Source organism: Siphateles boraxobius, unplaced genomic scaffold (genome assembly GCF_051911475.1).
Source record: "Siphateles boraxobius isolate OS27281-9 unplaced genomic scaffold, OSU_SipBor_1 66, whole genome shotgun sequence".
NCBI classification, from domain to species: domain Eukaryota; kingdom Metazoa; phylum Chordata; class Actinopteri; order Cypriniformes; family Leuciscidae; genus Siphateles; species Siphateles boraxobius.
Window position 1 is genome coordinate 26,545,185 of NW_027509193.1, and position 21,671 is coordinate 26,566,855.

The 21,671-nt window shown below is 36.2% G+C and overlaps 3 protein-coding genes across 3 annotated transcripts in view; 1 reads left to right on the forward strand and 2 right to left on the reverse strand.

The window, feature by feature from the left end:
• eif3ba (eukaryotic translation initiation factor 3, subunit Ba) overlaps nt 1-21,671 on the forward strand; it is a 220,829-nt gene that overhangs the window by 39,285 nt on the left and 159,873 nt on the right. The gene's annotated exons all lie outside the window — the stretch shown is intronic.
• LOC143722481 (neuropeptide FF receptor 2) lies at nt 9,360-12,040 on the reverse strand. Its single transcript, XM_077213868.1, has 2 exons — nt 11,947-12,040; nt 9,360-11,195 (listed from the first exon to the last, which is right to left on the reverse strand). The coding sequence occupies exon 2, from the start codon at nt 11,021-11,023 to the stop codon at nt 9,734-9,736; it is 1,290 nt and encodes a 429-aa protein (XP_077069983.1). The 5' UTR covers nt 11,024-11,195; nt 11,947-12,040; the 3' UTR covers nt 9,360-9,733.
• Nucleotides 13,863-18,495, reverse strand: grifin (galectin-related inter-fiber protein). Its single transcript, XM_077213347.1, has 4 exons — nt 18,427-18,495; nt 15,839-15,918; nt 14,344-14,506; nt 13,863-14,231 (listed from the first exon to the last, which is right to left on the reverse strand). Exons 1-4 carry the CDS (start codon nt 18,436-18,438, stop codon nt 14,067-14,069), a joined length of 420 nt encoding a protein of 139 aa, XP_077069462.1. The 5' UTR covers nt 18,439-18,495; the 3' UTR covers nt 13,863-14,066.

Below are 21,671 nucleotides of genomic sequence, written 5' to 3' on the forward strand. Positions count from 1 at the left end.
TAGTAATTACGTTGATAACAAGTCCAGTCAATCAACTTGTGTTCACGGTTTTAAAGAATCACCACTACCTCTGGTATTTAAACTGGCGATAGTGTCTTCATGTTGAATAATACTATTATTAAGAAAACAGGGGTGTTGAAGCTGTTATGACTCACTTTGGTGTCTCTCTGTGTGTGTGTGTGTGTGTGTGTGTGTGTGTGTGTGTGTGTGCTTTAGGTACATATTACTAATGCACTGAAGCATAGAATCTGTCTTCCTCTGACTGGGGAAAGATCAGTGTGTGGAAAAGTGTGGTCATGAGGGCCACACGGACTGAGCTCTTTTCTTTACGCCACCCCATGGCTACAAGAAACACTCACAAGACAAGGTTTTTGTCTGTCTCGATTCCAGCAGAAATATGATCAGTTTTTATTGCATGATCTTTTAATAAAAATTGGAAGGGATGTTATTAATGATACTGCTGATTAGTCGGTCTAGCTGTATTTGTCTCTTCACAAATGAGAAATTCCACTCAGGATCACAAAGGGGGTGTAAGCACATATTTGGTATTTTTTGTAATTGTAGTGTAAGCAATGCAGACTAAAAATGGCACATTAATGTAACTGTCAGCAAAGACACAATTTATAATCAGAATGAATGTGTATAGATGTTTTGTATGCAGAGCTGAGTAGGTAGCTTGCATTTTTTTCCGCATGTTATCTTAGTACATAGACCTTAAAGATATTTACAATTAAAGATAAATGCAATATGCAGCATGACTTTTTTTAACATTTTTAAACAATTTTCATCCGCAGGCTACCGAAAAGATGAATTAAAGCTCCTGTTACCTAAAAACTCAGCATTTTATAATCTAAAAAACAATATTTACCCCATTAATTAAGCCTCCAGAGCCGTTTCTGTTTCTGAATTTATGAAACAGCTTTGGACTGTAGGGAATATGACTGATTATTCACTACAGATGCACAGAAGCACATTTAAAATAAATAGGAAATAATTAAATGATTTGAGATTTTAAATGGCAAAACTGTAAATGTACACCATGATCCAGACCGAGACCATTAAGAGCAATTTCAGTCCTACCAATATCAAACAGACCTCTCAGGTTGAATTGAAGATGAGATCCTGCCAAGGGTTTTGCAAAGTGATTGCCTTTTTAATTTGTTAAACTTCAAAATGACATGCAGGTATTTTGTGCTTTATTAATTGAATCAGAACTCCCAATTGATTTCCTGCTCTCCCTTTTTGTCTTTGAGCAGGACATAGATATTTTTAATGAATGTAGACACTCTTTTTACAGTTTTTGTTGGTCCAGTGATGTCTGTGCATGTCACTGTGATCATTTTCAACAGCAGTCTAATGAGAAATGCTAATGAAAATGGTCTGCCGATAGGTCGCGTGGACCGAGGGCATAAAGTCTGGTCAATCACGTTTTTCCTTCGCAAAGAAATCAGCGGTGTCAACCATTTTATCGAATTAGAATTAGATCGGCTGAAAGGGCCTGGCAAATGTGTCAGCAAGTTTAATTTTAGGTGGTATTAAAGGGCAGGAAAAATCAAAAGTTTTAAAAATATTTCTAAGAACTATTCTCCTTGCAAGCACACGTTTCTTGAGAACGAGGGTTACGATTTTTTGGGGTTAATCTTAACCCTCGTTCTCTTGAATGTGCCTGCTGCTAGTAATTTGAATAAAACATGCCCAAAGCTTTCCGTACAACCCTCTATCTGCTCACTCATGCTTTCTTTAGCTTGCGCATGTGTGGCAAAGTCTTTAAGTAATGCATTTGGCCAACCTTCTAATCAAATTACTTATTAGGCCACCATATATGATTTTTGTGTACGTGGGGTTTCAGTCCAAGGTAAAAAGTATATGCCCATAAATCTGATGATGGTCAATTAAGAAGAGTACATTTTAATTCTGAGCAATACTGCAAGCAAGATTTCCAGCAATATCTGTGGATGTTCCTTACTTCAAGGTGCCTGTAATAGGGCTGTTGGTTGACCTTGCTGTTAGTAAGTTTTTTTTTTTTTTTTAAAGGCCAGCTGGCATGTCCCCAGGAAATAACCCAGGGAGATGATTGTAGATGTTTAGATGCATCACTCCTCCTCTCTCTCCTCTCTTGAATGAATGCTATCACAGCTGAGGCGATATGACCGCAGAAGGAGGGTTAAAGTTAGCCTTCACACACATCTGCCATGCCACTAAAGTCAAAGCTTCTCTCCCTCTTCAGAGGAGGTGATAGCATTGTAGAGATGAAGTTGTTGACACTTTGCTGTCTCCACAGGACATGAGTGTCCTGTAAACATGTTTTTGAAAAGATGCCAGGCTGGGCTGATAGCCTGCGGTACAACAGCTTTCAAAAATAAATGCTGGAATCATGTCTACAGCAAATAGGTCATCTATCTATCTATCTATCTATCTATCTATCTATCTATCTATCTATCTATCTATCTATCTATCTATCTATCTATCTATCTATCTATCTATCTATCTATCTATCTATCTATCTATCTATCTATCTATCTATCTATCTATCTATCTATCTATCTATCTATCTATCTATCTATCTATCTATCTATCTATCTATCTATCTATCTATCTATCTATCTATCTATCTATCTATCTATCTATCTATCTATCTATCTATCTATCTATCTATCTATCTATCTATCTATCTATCTATCTATCTATCTATCTATCTATCTATCTATCTATCTATCTATCTATCTATCTATCTATCTATCTATCTATCTATCTATCTATCTATCTATCTATCTATCTATCTATCTAAAGTAGATCCAGGCAGGTCTTGACTGCATTACAGTTCCATATCACTTCGCCAAATGATTTCAGTGATTTCAAAGGTCTTTACAGACCTAATGACAAATTATCTCCATGTTTTAGTCTGTATGGAAAGCACATACTCTCTTTCTCCTGCTCTCTCTACCACACAAACGCACATACACTCACACAGAAACGTATTGTCAGCGCTGCTCTGATGATTTTAACAGTAAAATAGCTTAGAAACTTAAAAGCTACATGACATTTCTCACTAGCAAGGTATAAAGGCACTGTTCTTGAAGCAGTTAGACTTACGGTTTCGCTATTAGAAGAGACGCTGTTGCCGAACACTGTTGAGAGACACACAGACTCAGGTAATTCACTTACGCTTAATCTCTCTCTCTCTTTCTCTCCTACATACAGGAAATTTTTAACATTTTAAGAACAAAAACCTGACAAATGTCTTGAAATACAACATCTGAACAATTTCTTGAGGTATTGTAACCGTAGTAGAAGTGGAATAACGGACTCTGGGTCACTGAATAAAAAAACGAATGCACACCCGAAGTGTAAATAATGCACAATACCATCTCGGGTGTGCATTATTTCTAATAATTCATCCGACAATTATTCATTGACACACACACACACACACACACACACACACACACACACACACACACACACACACACACACACACACACACACACACACACACACACACACACACACACACACACACACACACACACACACACACACACACACACACTTCTGAAATAAAGTTCATTTTGATATGTTAATGGGGCGTAAAGTAAAAAATATCAGGATAATACATCTGTCCTGGAATCATAATGATTTTTTTTAAACTCTAAAAGAACATTTTTGGAAAGTTTGCCATAATATTTGATTATTATCAAATATATATATATATACACACATATATATATATATATATATATATATATATATATATATATATATATATATATATTTAACAAAATGTTTACCTTGGAAAATATATTTTAACACGTTTGTAAAAATAATGATGCGTACACTCGCATGTATTCAAAGTGTAAGGAAAATATGATATTATATGATATATGACTTGATAGTTACGCCACATGATATTTTTAGTCATTCAGTTTAATCTTTTCTTGAAAATGGTATGCAAGTTTATACCAATATGAATACAAATAGTACATATATATATTCTAGACAAGTTTCAAACTAGTCTTTTAAAATATATATTTTTCCTTTTATCTTTGACATTGTAATTTGTTATTGACACAAAAAAAGTCCAGACCTAAAGGTCTCATCTCTAAATGGATTTTACACATAGTCCATTTGTGTCACACTTGTGGAAACTGCAGAGGTTTAATTTATCTGTCATCATAAAGAGCTTGTATAAAGATCTAAAAATGTGAGACAATAGCACTTAAACGGCATTACTTATGATTTATCACTCTAGATGCGATTCAGGCTGAACTCTTCATCCTAATGAAGTCATCTATCACCTGACTGCATCCTGATGTATCCTTATATTTATATTCCTTCTGGTCTTCCCTTTGACATCATGAGAGAATTTGTGGGCATGATTTGATGCGCCACAGCTAATGGATAAAAGAAAAGGAGCCCTAGAGATCGGCTTCTTAAGTATTTGAATCGGCTGTATATCACATATTCTGTTTGAGCAACAGGAAAGATCATTATTATTATTATCAGCACAAGTGTATCAACCTGCACTCATCCACTGCTGATGAGATCGTAGCAGGTGCTCTTACTCTGCTGACAGGTATCTGGGATTTATCTTAGGAAATGTTTATTCTCTGACTCACCCTTCTGGGGTTAATGGAAGTGGAACCACACCAGGGTTAAAATGAGTCATAGAAGTAACTTTTGCACCGTGAAGGAAGAGAATCCATCGCTGGGTATCATTGAACTGATTGTTACAGGTTGGATCAATGGTTCACATGATAATTATGATCGCTGTGATTAAGAAGGTTAGGAAATAGAGGCACTATAGAGACACCCATTATACTCTCTGCGACTTTGTTTCATTCATTTGTACTTGGTGTCTTTTACCTAAAGTAAATTCTTGAAACTCTTCTGCCATTTGTACATCTCAAATACAGCTGAAAGCATCAAAATAATATATTTATGTCATAATTTTATGTTTGAGGTATAGGCCTTTTTGGGGTATTACTTCCACTGATGGTAAAAAGCTTTCCAAGGGCTTTTTTCTTTGACAAAAGCATTCGAATTATGCCATTTTGTCCCATTTGTTGGTTGAAAGCACAGGAGACTGGGGACGGTTGTAACCCTTTGGCTTTAATAGCCACTATCTTTCAAAAGGCCAGTATAGTTTTTTTAAATGTTTTCTTGTTGTTTTTTTTTTTTAAATAAACTAATACTTATAATTCAGCAAGGACACATTAAATTAATCAAAAGTGACAGTAAAGAAATTTATAATGTTACAAAAATGTCTATTTCAAATAAATGCTGTTATTTTGAACTTTCTATTCATCCAAAAATCCTGGAAAAATGTATTATGGTTTCACCATTCATTCTACAAACATGATCTTGATTTTATCTCTTCAAAATAATTGAATCTTGATGAGTTTGTGGCTTGATATCTATCTAATGAGGGCCTCGAAGTTGTCCGGAACAAATAAATGTAGCTTTGGTGAGCAGAGACCCAGACATGAGCCCCACTGTTGATTTTGTAATGAATTATTAGAATGACAGCAAGCCAGAACCCATCGGCCCCTTGTGTCTGAATGGGAAAAAATTCATGCAGTCATGTTCCAACATCTAGTGGAAAACTTCCAAGTAGAAGAGTTGGGAGAATCAACTCCTTATTAATACCCAGAATGTTAAAAGCATCTGTGCAGTGACAGATTCAAACATTAAAAACATATGTTTTTGCATGCTTTCAAAACTCTGTGAACATTTATAGAATAACACAATTGATGCAAACAGCTACATTCAATAAACCCTTTAGAACATAAATGGTTATTAATAGTTTTTTTTTTAAGTATATATATATTTGTACCTGAAGCAGATATGATTAAGGCATTTCTGAATGTCTCAGTATTTGGTTTGTCTGTCTTTTAATTAATGATGAAACTTGATGATCAAACCTGAGGATCATGTTCTCCAGAATGATTTGAGATTTTCCAGAGAAAATCTTGAGCTTCAATAGAAAACATCCGACCATCTGTACAAAGAGTCACATGATCAGTGTTGTCACACATTTTCATTAGTGACCGAGAATCTAAAAATCTGAATTCATTGTCATAACTTTTTCAAAGAAATAAAACAACAACAACAACAACAACAACAACAAGATTTGTGGGCTCCTTGGTATGTTAGTAAAGATTAAAACATGGAGGGTAACATGGGGGAAGATGCCCCCCTTAAGAACAATGTGGCTTACGTATTTAGATATAAGTTTAGCATGTGTAGGATAATGAAGCATCAGCCAATGTGTTATTATAGGAAATACATAGAAAAATGTGCTCATTTATTTGTTATAGCAAAACGAATAAAATATTAAAAGAGGGGTAAGATGGGTTTAGTCAATAATGTAAAATATAGGCCTACTAAATCAACTATTCTATTTATTTAATAGAATAAGTATCTTCGATTACATAAATAGAAAGGGTTAAGTATTATTTCTTCTTCAAAATAAAAACTAGAACTGTTACTCCACAAATCTAAAAACATTGATGTGTCCACAAATCCCTCATTAACAAATAGACACAACAAACTTTGATATTCCACATAATTCAATGTCATAGATCACTATTTTCCAGACACACAAAAATAGATCAACTAACCTTGGTTAACTAAATCTCACAAATGGTGATATTCAGATGGCATGACAAAATTAAAAAATATCATATAGCCATGTATCAAAAGTGCTGAGATGAGATTTGTCATCTATGGTCAGGATGTTACCCTACACATTGTTATTACATCACATGTAGTACGATTTGCAGTTCTTCATTACATTCATGACCATGGATCTCAGTGTAGATTTGGATTACAAAATTTTATTTGAATTTGGTGTGCGAATTCAACGTTTTTGTGTTTGAGTTGTAATAAAATAACAAGGCACTTCATTTGTCATATTCAATTGAATTAAAATTAAATTTTATTTGGAATATTCTTTAATGCAAATAAATGCAGAATGTGTCAGATTATAAAACATGTATTTGATGTCAGTGCATCTAGACTAGAGGGATTCTACTATTACTATCTTATACTATCTTCAAGATATTCACTGATTCTGGGTAGTTGTTGTTGTAGTCTTTTTAATCCAAAAAGTGCTCCTTATACTTGGTATATAATATACTATAACACCCAGTTCCTGTGAAAGACGTGCTACTGAGCTCGGGTTAATAACTGCTGCGGTCTGTATCTATAGTAATATGTAACAAAATCTGCTCTCAGTAGTCGCTCGTTCTTACTAAAGTGAAATACCATTATTGCGTATTATAGGCTAATCAACCCTATTCTGCAGAATGAGTGATGTGACAGTTGCTAATCAGAATTAGCATGAATATGAAGGAGAATGCATGTGTCTATGGAAGGCAAAGATGGAGCTCTTGCTGAGACGAGGATTCATGACTATGAATAGCTAGGCTACTTGAACGAGGATACAAATACGGTCTCTATACGGCTTCATGTAAACTCTTTTGTTATTGTAGTGTTCCCACTGTCATTTAGACTTGTATGAATTCTGTTTAGTCCATCTTTTGCTTTTGTAAATCTCACAAAGTCTCATAAAAACTGAAATGAAGAGGCAAAGGTTGTTTAATTCATTGTATTCTTTTCTTGTGTGTGTGTGTGTGTGTGTGTGTGTGTGTGTGTGTGTGTGTGTGTGTGTGTGTGTGTGTGTGTGTGTGTGTGTGTGTGTGTGTGTGTGTGTGTGTGTGTGTGTATCTGTTCCCATCGAAAATCTGAGGGCAGGTTAACTTAGTGAACCATCTCGGATTCTATACACGTTGGCTTCCATTAAAAAAGGCAAGTACAAATGATTATTCACAATCAAGCACAGTACATTTAATTAAGATCAAATTGCTATGCATCTTTACAAGGCATTTAGGACCTATATTCTCTCTGACCATTTCCTTCATGCACCCATGAAAATTACATATTTGAATGAATGCAAATGTACACGATTATATGTTTATCGAGAAAGTATGAGAAATTTCTGTAATGCACTGTACATTTACTAAATTTTTTGTATCCACCATAATTTAAAACAGGGTTTTCAAAACATTTTGAAGTCAAGGACACCTAGATGATGACATTTAAATAGGCAAATGCTTGTCTATGATTGGATCGTTATTGCTGTGATTATTATGTTTCTAGCATGTTATATGTTTGGCAACAGTTCTTCTAACCCTAACTGATGGAGTGTGAAGCTTTTCATTTCTTAAACAACCATGTAAACAACATATTCCAGGATGTCTATGACATAACCTATTAAGCATTTGCCTTTTTTGGCAGGACAGTGTATATTCATACGTAAATACCCATTTACACTGTATGAGAAAATAGTAAACAATTAAATAATTGGCTTTTATATTGTATTTGTTCTAAAGTCAAAGCAAGTGATTAAAATATCTGGAAAATTCACAATTAGTCGACAGTATATTTTTTCTAACTGCTATTAGAGTACAGTTGGATGCATAACATTTTAATTTTACTTTATTTTTCTTTTCAACGCAATAGCAGTTTTCAAAATCACAACAAATATCATTTTAAACAGCTTTATAAATGATCTTATATTGCCTTACAACCAAACTAAAGGCAACAGAGGCAAAGAGTCATAAATAATAATTTTTCATACAAATGTTCTGTTTAGCTGCTCATGGCCTTAGTGGGGCCCAGTTTGAAAACCCATGATTTAAAATACATCTGTCCTCCTTTTTAGTAAAGGCCTGTTCACACCAACACAAATGTTTGGGAAGGAAATTTGAATAATCAGATTTTTGCATTTCCAAAGAGTAAAAAAACAAACTAAAAACACAGACAGACTGACAGTAGGTGGCGCTTACACAAAAGAAGAAAGCAGTGCAGCACAACTTTCCATTTCTGACACCTGTCTGTCACAGAGAAGAAATTAAGTTTCACTCAAACAGCCATTCAGATTTTTGTATTTGCTTTTTTTTTTATCTATCAAACCACACCAAATACAAGAGTAGGCTACAAAGAATGAGCGCTAGATCTGGATCCTTTCTGTATACTATTCACTGTCACCTAGAAAAATAGTCTGCTCAAGTCCTAGCTCTTTGATGTAACAGTCTTTGCAGTGCAATGCATATAAGTAGCTAAACTTTAATGAGTGTTGATTATTGTTGTATTGGCTGCTTGCCTAGAGTTATTTTTCTTATAATGCCAATAATGTGCAATTAAATTGGACGAAATGTGAGTCAAAAGAGTTTAGGACACCTCTCTTAAAAACATTTGCCACATTAACTGCGTGTGAATGTTCAACTTTGTCTGAATAGCTGTTCATTCAAATTAAAATGTTTATCACATTTATTATCACATTTTTGCATGCGAACATTGCTCTTGGCCTTAATTCAGAATCTATGAACAATCAGTGATGTCTATACAAAACAGTGCTCTTTATTTACAGGAAGTCACACTGTATGCATCGCCATGTATGTGATGATGCGATTTAACTGTGGATGGTTACGAAAACGAACTACATGTTACAATAGAATCACATGCTTTTTGACAGTACTGCAAGACAAGTGAACAATATTTAAAGTGATAGTCCACCCAAAAATGAAAAGTCTGTCATTATTTACTCACCCCTCATGTCGTTACGAAACCTGTATGACTTTCTTTCCTCTGTGGAACACAAAAGAGGATGTTTTTTGGGGAACAATCCCTTTAAGTGCTCTGTGTCCTTTCAGGTAACATGCGCCCTTACTACAAGTTTGATAATTCAAGATTGCTTGTAGACATTATCTTCTCTGAGAAGCTTTGGAGAGACACCATCTGGCTGTTGTTGGAACACCAGTCAGAAAGAGTCTCAACTGACACCTGGCTCACGCCACCTTGTCGCCGGCCAGTTTTCTGCGTTTTGAGTGAGAGCAAACTGGACAGTTTAAAAGAGCTGGAGGATCTAAAGACAGAGAGCATCCTCTGATGATACTTGGACCTGACTGCTCTGGCAGAACGGTACAAATCGCCCAAGAAACAATAACAGATGGGATTGAGGCTGGAGTTAGTAAGGCCCAACCACTGTGCGAAAGGCCGAGTCTGCAGAACCCAGTGAGGGGGATGAACCTCGTGGTCAATGAGGATGTCTGCCACGTAAAGCGGGAGCCAGGACCCGGCGAATAGGAGGACCAAAGTGATCACCACCTTGGCGATCTTCTTGCGCATCTTCAGACGCGAGGCTTGTATGGCCAGGCTGTGCGGATCGAAGTCTGCGAAATGTTGAGAAGCCCTCCAGAGCTTTCGGCCCGTCAGGAAGCTGATGATGAGGTTAAAGGTCACAGGGATGCAGTAGAGAGCTACAAAAAGGAGCACGTTGTAGACCTGCTTGAGTCTAGCCTGCGGCCACAGCTCTCGGCAGATTGGCACGACGATGTCGATCAAGTGGATCTTGTCCAGCTTGATCATGAAGAGCAAAGGCGCACAAATGGCAGAGGACAAGACCCATACGCACACAATGGTGATGTAGATCTTCTTCTGGGTGAAATACGAGAGTGAATTCAGCGGGCTGTGAACGCTGTAGTATCTGTTGACGCTGATGACGGTGAGGCTGAGGACGCTGGCCGACACAGACACGGCCTGGATGAAGGGAACGGCCCGGCACAGGAGGTCTCCGTACACCCATGCGGTGTAAATGGTGTGGCCGAGGGTGATGGGCATGCAAATGCAAACCACCATCAGATCACACACTGCCAAGTTCACGAGTAAATTCCGGGTGGCACTGATGCTCTGCAGCCTCTTACTCTTCTGGCAGGTGAGCATTCGAATGGCCATTAGATTTCCAATGAATCCCACCACGAATGATAATGAATACATCACTGTGAGAGCGATAGTGGTGGGCTCTTTGATCGTCAGCAGAAGCAGTCTCTCCAGCTCTCCACTCTGGTGGAGGTAAACGTCGCTCATGAAGTCCTCGGCACCGGTGAAAGAGACATTCAACGACGGCAAGGTGTTTAAGAGCATATGCTCCTTTTTCAGCAAACCTGCAGTGAAATTCATATTCCTTTTGTTTCCCTTAAAGATTCAGGAGATATGTGATGTTTTGATATGCGGTAGTTGGAATCCAAAGGCTGCTTCAGGCATCCCAGAGTCGAGTACTAAAGCTTAAGGCATCTTCATCTTCAGCCAAATCGAGTAAGGTAATGAAATCCATCATTTAGCCAACTGCCCTCTACGGAAACATGGCACACATTAAGAGGGAAATTAAATTACAAGATAACAAGAAATCCCAAGCAATTGCATTGACTAAACTGTGCGCCTTAAAATTGACTGCCAATGATAAATAACTTAAATAATGATCTATTTTAATAATATATTTTTCTTTTCTTTCTTCTCTTTTGTCATGCAAGATTAAATTGTGAATTATGCAAACCACAAAAAGTCAATGTTACAATAAATCAGCTGCTTAAGCAGAATAAATAGTGTGTGATATTGTGTGATGTTGCTTAAGGACACAATTGAGCAAAATGATTCTGATTTCAGACAGTTTTGAGTTATGCATTTGCAATAACAACAAACAAAACCACAAGAGAAACCAAGCATTGTGTAATTGTGCTTCGGAAATAATTCAAAAAATGAACTCTCAACACAGGCTAGTGTTACTAATAAGTCTATCTTTTAATATTGCATACTGATTGTTTTCCTTCAAAATCATTCAGAATTAAACTGTGAAGTACGCAAACTCTCGGAAATGAAGAATCCCGAGCAACAATAAATCTATCTTTACTAGCTGCTTAAGCATAATAAATGTAATATGTAGTGTTAGTAAATTCAACTGTTTTTAAGTAGACCTACTACCTATTAGCGATTTTCCACTGACATATTACGCATGTGTCACTTTCTCCTTATTTACTTCTGTCATGAATTAGAGTAATTATTTAATCTACAATGTAAACCGCATCAAGAGAAATATAAGTACATACCGATGTGTGTGCATTAGCAGGTGCAGTCAGAGGACGGACTGTGTTCAGTGTGTTTCTCCATCTCCATCTGAAGGGAAAAAACGAGTGTCTGCGGATGTGGCGCGCGCGCACACACACACACACACACACACACACACGACTCTCTGCTGACGGAGGCGATGCATGTCACTGATGTAATGGGAGCAGTTTTCTCATTCACCTCATTGCTCCGCACACACACACTGCGTAATTAAAGATCCACTCACCGATGTTTTGCTAATTAAAAAGTTGTACACACAACGAAAGGAACAACACTTTTGAGAAATACCATTAAATAGTGTACATCCGAATGAGAGATTTTGTAGACACTACAAAATAGGCCTACATTTTTTAAAGAAAAATCTGCTTTATTCTACACGGAAAAGGTCGCCACATTATGGGTCCCGCCATGAGATCACATGGCCATCAGTGTAATTCAATTGAATAATAATAATAATAATAATAATAATAATAATAATAAATAATAATAATAATAATCATGTTTACCTGATATAGCCTAGCTCAAACATGCTTAAAAAAACAAACAAACAAGCACATCAAACAATTTGATCAATGGAGCTGGAGTCAATAGCGTAGTCCAGAGTGACGGTATTGATCAGCACTTGTGTGATCCGTGGTTCAAACTTAATGAGCATGAGTGGAAAAAAATTCCCTAAAACAACCCACGACAGTTCTTAAGTCACAGAAAGCTGCGCCATCAAGCACAGAGTGCAAATACAATCACAGCCACAGAATACCCTTTTTTTAAAATGAATATTTCTAGGATTATTTTTTAAAGTAATCTTTTTCGACATAAAAAATGTAGCTAAAATCTATTGAAGAAAGTATACTTTAAATATATATTTTATGCCATTAAACAGCCTATTATGAGCTTATAATGGGTTTTCAGTTATAAACAGCATTATATGATGGGATGCCCTTATGATGTGATGAACTTTGTTAAAGCTCTTTATACGAGCTATATTTAATCTGCCTGTGACTGACGTTCTGTATCTGCCAAAAAATGTGAACACATTGCATTATCACTGATTAAGAAAAGTTTTTTAACCACTTATCAAAAGTTTGGGGTTAGTACGATTTTATTTTATTTTTTTATAGAAACTTATATAATGTTATATAACTTTGCAAAATACTTCTATTTTAAATGCTTTTGGAATTTCTATTCATAAAAGAATCTAAAAAAAAAATGTATTACAGGTTCCCAAAAAATATTCTGAGGTCAATAAGTATTCACATAGAAATTATTCTAAATCTTTTATTTCAGAATATCACTGTTTTTTTACAGTATTTTTGATCAAACAATTGAATTACCAATCCTACATTTGTAGCACGCACGCACACACACACACACACACACACACACACACACACACACACACACACACACACACACACACACACACACACACACACACACACACACACACACACACACACACACACACACACACACACACACACACACACACACACACACACACACACACACACACACACACACACACACACACACACACACACACACACACACACACTCTCAATTGGAAAACTGTTTGAAGAGTTTTATGTCAGTTTGGCTAACTGTAATGTATGTAGGCCTACTGTGTATCATTTTATATTTCTATTCTACAGTAAATGCTTCTGTGCAAAGACAATATACAACGAGACTATTGATGTTTGTGTTGTTATTCAATGAGCATGAGTCTATTTTTAGTATTGATTGCTTAGAACATTTTCTCAAAAGTTGGCCCAGATAGATCTCCAGATCTCCTTTTTTGTTTTGTTTTTTTGGACACTGATGAAATCAGGAGGTAACCCACAACACTCTGACCAGACGAGTCTTGCATGAATCTTTTTTTATAAGATTAAAAGATTAAAAGCTTCTCATTTATTCACAACTCAAATGAATATGTAGTTCAGCTAAGGTGTGTCAATACCATTATTCACACCTTCACAGGCAAATGAACTCAAGAGACATGAAAGGTGTGTAAACAGAAATGCAAAGAAACAATAACCCAATGTAAACAAACAAAAAAAGGCTGACTCCAAATGAATTGCCTGCTTTTCCTTACTGCCCACCCTCAGAAAAAGTGTTTTTTGGTGATCTCTAAAGAGGAGATAGTGATGTCGTTCACCACTTGTACTTTTGTGATGGTCTTCAGCTCTTCCACACGGTGCTTATACTGCATCACCATGGTTTCATCAATGTAAACATTGAAGTTATCATTGTCCGAGTAAATTTCAATCTGTTGAGAGACATGGAGTTGATGCTGATTAAATAACTCACTCATAATCAAACATAATTCCTGTTGGTGGTGATACTTTGTTAATAAAAATCTTCTCATGATGCTTTATCACCTGGAAAGGCTCCTCTACTCCGAAGGGAAAGTTGCTGACCCTCTCTTCCTGCCCCCAGTGGTTGGCCAGGTAGGAATTGCAGATGATATCTGACTCAGTGAAGCGGGGGTTGAAATGGAAGGCTATTCTGTCATCGTGTTCACACAGGAAATTGATCTCGAACCTTGAGGACAGAGAAAGAAAGACCCATACGCTATAATAAACCAATCATTTTGGCCAATACTGAACCTGAGACAGCTTCTTGTGCTAAGATGAGGCACTTGTGTTTGAGCGATTCTCCATCACTCTCATGCGTAAAAGTGAATTTTAACGCAAAATGGTGGAAGAAAATCACGTTTGACCCAGATTATATTTTAGCTTGTGTTTGTCTCTAGAGGAATAATAGTTGAACCGCATCTGGATTGATAAATGTGTTCTGTTCAGCATTCTCAAGAAAATTGCACATAGGCTAAATGAATTGGCACATGCATGCGTGTCTCCTATGATTGTATTGACATTTTCATTATGATGGCTTTCTGATCTACTACTGCTTTTTATTCTTCTTCTTCTAAGACTAAAATTTCTAAACGCATTTCTTTCTTTTCAAAAATTCTGTTCTGTGAGAATGAAAATATTAGTAGCAATATTATTTTTTCTCTCTCTTTGAAACAGAATCATCCACAAGCTCTCAAATCACGAATGACTCATTCATCAGGTTGTTTATAAAGAATAACTGCAATGTCAACTATTTTATAATTGAAGAGTAGTACATATCAACTATTAAAGTTTGTAGACAAACTTTGATGTTGGCTTGAAAAAGCCTAGTCATTACGTTTGAAGTGTAGTTTAAACAGCTTTAACCCTTAAACAGGCAAGAGTGGAAAATGATCAGACAAAAATAAATAAACGCATAAATTAAAATATTTTCATGTCACTTTTTACATCATCTGGACTTTTTTTAAATTAAGGAATTAAGGATTTTTTTATATATTTGATATAATTTGGATTTTATGAATATCTACGTTGCCCTATTTGGGTATAAAAAAGCCAGAACTAACAATGAGCAATACATTTGTTACTGTATTTGTTAATGTTAGTTAATAAAAAATAAAGCTGTTCAGTTTGTTAATGTTAGTTCACAGTGCATTAACTAATTTTAACAAGATTATAATAAATGATTAGTAAATGTTGAAATTAACATGAACAAAGATTAATATATGCTGTATAAGTGCAGTTCATTATTAGTTCATGCTAAATGATGTAGTTAACTAATGAACATTATTGTAAAGTGTTACCAAAAAGAATATTGCAACTGATATTTTCAATCTCACAGAAATTTTGAATGGGCCTATGGGACTCTCTCTTCTCATTGTCCATTCTGAAGAGCGATAAAAGAAGCAAATATTATTGCCATATTAGCGCAACACTTAGTTTTTTTTTTTTTTTTTAGAACAAGTTTTCTTCCGACAACTCCTTTTCCATTTGGCAATGAGCTTTAGATAGGCTTATGACTTACTTGTTGGCCTCTGCTGGAATCTCTCCTTTCAGGATAACACTCCATCCTGGACATAGTCCATTAGGACAGGACGCCTCAAACTGATAAAAAAAAAAAAAAGCATAATCAATTTCACTAAATAGTACAGAGTGGGGGTCAATCCATTTAGGGGTTTTCAAAGGCTAATGTTAATGACGATACTGATAACTAGAGAGCAGGGTGGATGATATAATTCCAGTATACTGTAAGACAAATTATATAGATCAGGGGTGTCAAAACCTGCTCATGGAGGAACACAGTTTAGCTCCAACTTGCCTGGAAGTTTCTAGCATGCCTAGTAAAACTTTGATTAGTTGGTTCAAGTGTTATTTATTGGGGTTGGAGCTAAACTCTGCAGGACAGTGGACCTCGAGGAACAGGATTGGACACCTCTGATATAGATAAATATAATTCGCTTACAGCAATTTAAATGAACACATATGCAAAATACACATGCAGTACTTTCTCAAAATTCAAAGTAAATATTTAACCAAATATTCTAAACATATAAATATATATGTACCAAATGTATAATATTTGAGCATTTGTCTATTGACAAGGCTGTTGGTAAATTTAGGAACTGTACCAAGTGCACTGAAAAAAATTTGGAGTAGGATTTACTTGAAAAAAGCTAGGCAACTTTTTCCACTCAGAAAATGCTAGTAAATTTACAAAGATTTGCCAAGTAAAAACCTAAACATATTTATCAGTAGCTTTAATTAGAAATCTTTAAGTTAAAATTTACTTGGAATATGGAATTAAGTAAACTTTACTTAACCTAGTTAAGTGAAAGGCACAAAGAAAATAAGTAATTTTAACTTGGCTAGTAAAAGGTTGATTAATATTTAGTTGAAATTTCCTTTGCATTACATTTCACTCAAACAATTTTATTGAATTATACCATTCATTTATAGTATGTGTTTCACTTAGAGTATCTAAGTAATTTATGCTTCATCATGTCAGATGTTAAGCATGATGTGAATGCAAAGACCTCAATACTTGGTAGACAATACACAATGACGGTAACATTTGATGGATCGTTTTTGTGTTTGAATGTGTCATTTTGAGCAGAAAATTTACTCGAAATGTCACAAAATGCCAAGTTACTAATCCTGACGACAAAAGCAATGATAAAAAAGTGTAAATACAGCTGGAAACCAGTGAAAAATGAACCTAATTAATTATGCAAGGTCCAGTGCATGATGGGAACCCCAGTATCAGAAAAGTTGAGTAATTTTTACTTAATTTTATTGAGTTGATATTTACGCTTTCATTTCTACTCGCTTGAATTAAGTACTGATATGGAATTTACTTAGTTTTTTTAAATTCTTGCCTGAACTAACTTTTTCTTGTAAATTACATTGTTTTTTTTTTCAGTAGTATTTACCTTACCAAAAAATAATTTTTTACAGTGTGGAAGGAGATTCGGATAATGTCTGAATGACCAAATATCAGAAGATTTATAAGCCTATGGTCTAGTCTAGAGACTACAATTGTGCAATTATGAGAGGTATCCATTCAGGAATCTCATCTCTGACTTTATAAGGAATGAATAGACCTCTGTTTTACTGCACGGCTAGTGCCATTTAAGAAAGAAATGAAGATGTTAAAGCAATATTCTGTGGCCCGAAGCTATCTGTGACATTAATAATCTAACAAGCAGTTGTATTTCACACAGATAACTGATTGAGTAACTGATCCCATACGTTACTGCTGAAAGTTACTTCTGAAAGAAAAGGAGAGAGATGAGACACCGCTTGCATCCACAGTATCAATTCAACTCCATTGGCCAGCACCTGTTTTATCTGAGACTTAGAGGTGCTTCTGTGCTGTGCCACATGCTCTGCTATCTGGATTATGAACCACGTTAATAAGAGCTTGGTGCCACAGGGTGTTTGGGTAACCGAAGGGAAATTGCAAAAATCGTCACACTTCCACACATCAACGCTGAGCGTCAGGCTCCAATAACTGGTTGCAAAGATAAGCGCGAGATGTCATACAGCATATACGAGCATGCAAGCAGCCACCTGTATCTGTGAACTTTTTCCATTTAAAAGTGCAGATTTGGAGCTGCACCAAAAGCCAGTGATTTTTAGAAGCATCTTAATGACTTTAGAAAGGAAAATGAGCTGATTTCTGGTGTTTTACAGATAGTGATGGAGTGTTCTTTAGATCGAAACTGAGCCTATTTTAATGTCCCCATTACTTTGAGTGCAGCCACATGGAAAATAATTAAAGCATCATTAGTTTAGGTTGCTGAGAAGGAGAGCGAGAGTGAGATAGCGGGCAATGCGCTATGCAGAAGATTTAAGACTCACCTTGCCATCTCATTGGAGAAGAAACTGCACATTTTAAATCAAATATTTATCATCTAAACCTGCTCCTGGTTTAAGAGATTAAAATTGCATATGCTAGATGATAAACTGCTGTAATCACATCAGTACCTTTCTGTTTAAAATGCTTAAGTGCATTTTAGCATCAGTAAATCTTGAAAATCTTGGCATTACTCAACACAATAAGCAAACTTGAGCTGACTCTGTTCACATGTCAGTGGAGGATGTTTTGCTTACCTGTAATGCCATCTCGCCGGCAGTGCTGTGTATTGATCAGCTTCCAGCTGGATGTGTTTTGGCGGTGAGGGGTCATTTAAAGAGAGTGGGACACCACGTGAGGGTGAGCTTAGCAGGATAAATGCTGCAAAATAGGCTTTTGTGTGTGGCAGGTTCATGCATAGAAAAAATTAAGTGTAGAAATACAATGCAATACAATAGATTTGCCTTTGGCCACATGAGAGGCTCGAGATAGACAACCAGAAATAAATAACATTAGGTCAAAACCACAGGCTGAGAATTTCAGGTACTTCACCAGTTGCATAAACACGGTTGCAGATATAATGGATATCGTATATGGAAATAATGATGTGGTTAACGATCCATCTCTCATTATGAAACACAAAACATCACTATTGAAATGAATCACGGGATTTGTTTTTCAGCCAATGGAGTGTATACATTATCTGGGGGAAGATAATGTGATTTTGATGACCGTATGTCAGTCGTTCAGGACTCCCGTAGGAGCTGGCGCAGAGGAATTGTTGACATCAGGAATGAGCGAGAGGTGCCATGTGACTTTTTTCAAATTTTTTCTTTTTTTTTGAAACGGTAAATGATTGGCTGCTGATCCTGGGGATTAAACAACTATCCATGTGGGTGTCTGTTTGGGCTTTATAGCCTATCAAATCTGCCAGTCCTCAGGAATTTCCTGGCTGCGTTTAGTCACAATGGCTCACTAAAGCTCATCAGGGCCGACTGCATATCCCTGCTTACAGCTGCAAAATACTCTGAATTTCTATATCGCCTATGCCAGAACAATACTAGGAGTTCATACATAAAATATCACGGTTTTGTATACAATGTCAGTCTTTCCACAACGTTAAAGCAAGTAATAAACTCTGGCAGATCTTCTAAGCGGACTCTTATTACTATGGCCTTTGGAGACTGGAGAATGTCCAAAAGTACCTAATCTACTCTCAGCCAGATCGTATATAACTTGTATAGTTCAGTGTGTGTGTGTGTGTGTTTACATACATGCCCCCTGGCTCCTCTGCAGTTCTCATCAGTTGGCCAGGCATCCCCTATACCTCTGAGATAGAAGAGGACACAGCAGCATTTTGATCACAGTACTGTCATCTCCATGCATGCCAGGGGCTCCGTCCTGCTAGATTACATCTCATATGAGGCTGTGAGGTGGCTCTCGGGTAACACGAGCACAGACACACAGTGACAACAAATGGCTTGTAACTGGGTGGGGGTCTAAACAGAATGCTAATATGAACTATAAACTACATTGAACTATCACAAAGCATTGTGACAAATTGTGTCGCTTCTAATGTCAGTGCTGTATAGTGACATATTATACACTCTCTGGTGAAGTCAGCTTTACGCTTGTAGGAGTTTAGAAATTAAGTGTGTCCTGTGAAAAAAGTTATTAATATTTACTTAGACAGACAGACAGACAGACAGACAGATACATTCACACTTAGATACAATATTGTAATAATTAAACAGTTAAAAGTGTTACATAAAGTGCATATCTGAATACACACATGCATGAATGCACTGGGTCAAAGAGAGTGAAATGAACTGTTCAGTGAGGTTATATTGTGGCGGATGGGGGAAGGTTGTACTGTCTGATGGTGTGAACAAATTATCCACCATATTTCTTTTTAGAATACCGTTATTTATAATGCTCGTGGTTTAATTAGGTAATATATAAGTCCGGTGTTTGTGTTGCCTGCCCTCTTTCTCATTACAGAAAATCATTGTGGAGACACATCAGCATGGACTGAAATTTCATTCTCCATTTATTATCATACATACATTGTTATTGAGAATCTAAGCCACCGGGGGAATTCTGTGGATAAGATGAACGTCTGAGTCACATATGCTAATATTACACATATGCTGTAGATGTCCGCTGGCAACCTTCATATGTTCAGATGTTGTTTGGCACATGTTGTTGATGTTCATTATGTGGTGTGTGTGTGATCACAATATTACATATTGCATCAGTGCAAGGCTGTGCACAGATAAGCCTTTGCTAACCTTTATGTATAGCATCTTTATAATCTCAAGAAAACTGATCACAAACTTGATAACATGCTATATCTGTCTGGGGTCTCAGTGAATCTGGATATAAAACAGGAATAAATGCAATAAACTTTTACATGGCAAGAGTGTCTTATATTTATTTATTCATTAATTTATACTGGGTTTTTCTATGTTTTCATTTTCAGGAGACAAATTTAATTGAATTAAATTGAAAATACTTTAAAATTGTCTTCAAACACAAGCAACATTATGATGTTTCTTACGTTTACATTTTGAAAGTGCACATCTTCTCTAAATTTTTAATACCTTCAATAATACATCTGGTTTAAGTCAGAGAAATGTACTAAAATAATTTAAAGGTAAAATGAAGGTTACTTTTGTGAATGTTGCATGCAGCCTTGCCCTGCAAGAATAAATATACAGTCAATTCTGTCAGAATATTAGAGTTATGGAGGTACACACTTGGCCAGGAGAGGGCGACAAAGATTAACTTACATTCATAACGAATGCAGGAAAGACCTATTGTGTGAAATGAAAAATCCTGTTGCTATTGGTATTCAGACCAAAATAGACACCACAAAACTACAGCAATGACAGTGCTTGGTGTTCATATATCATTATATCATTATCAGCTTCACAGCCGTTTACTTTCTTCATTGGCCATAAGATGCATGCACATACCCATAACCTAATGTTATTGTTTATATGGGCAGCCAAATATATGCGTTTTCCACTTTAATAAGCTCTTACTCACACAAGATGGAGCTTAATATGGAATAACTCACCAAACGTCAGGGCCTGGGCCTGGGAGAAAAGTCCTGTGAACTGCGTCCTTACTACCGATACACCCTCTGTACTAAAAGCAAACGACCCTGTCTCCGCTGAAGCGATATTACGTTCCATAAATAAAAGTGAAATCTAAAAGGGCCCCAAACAAATTCTACTTCCACTTACAGTATAAACAAGCAGGCTATACATTATACCAGTATATGTCACAGATCAGTTTTACCACTTCATAAAACACCCCATAAAAAGATTCTCAAGGCCTGATTCCTTCAAACCCCAGTTCGTTGTTTACATCTCAGTCCTGTCTCAGGGTTTAAAGCTCTCATTCCCAAGAGAGTCTAGACAAAAGAAGACAAACATGCATCATGTCTCCATTTTTAAAAGGCCTCCATTATTCACTGCGTCATAATGCCGTGTCT

Excerpts from the sequence above, each read along its gene's own strand:
- grifin (XM_077213347.1), bottom strand. Across the intron at positions 14,507-15,838 it reads ATTCCAGCAGAGGCCAACAA|GTTCGAGATCAATTTCCTGT; the intron begins GTAAGTCATAAG and ends TCTGTCCTCAAG. Across the intron at positions 14,232-14,343 it reads GAGTAGAGGAGCCTTTCCAG|ATTGAAATTTACTCGGACAA; the intron begins GTGATAAAGCAT and ends GTCTCTCAACAG.
- LOC143722481 (XM_077213868.1), bottom strand. The coding sequence starts at position 11,023 with ATGAATTTCACTGCAGGTTTGCTGAAAAAGGAGCATATGCTCTTAAAC.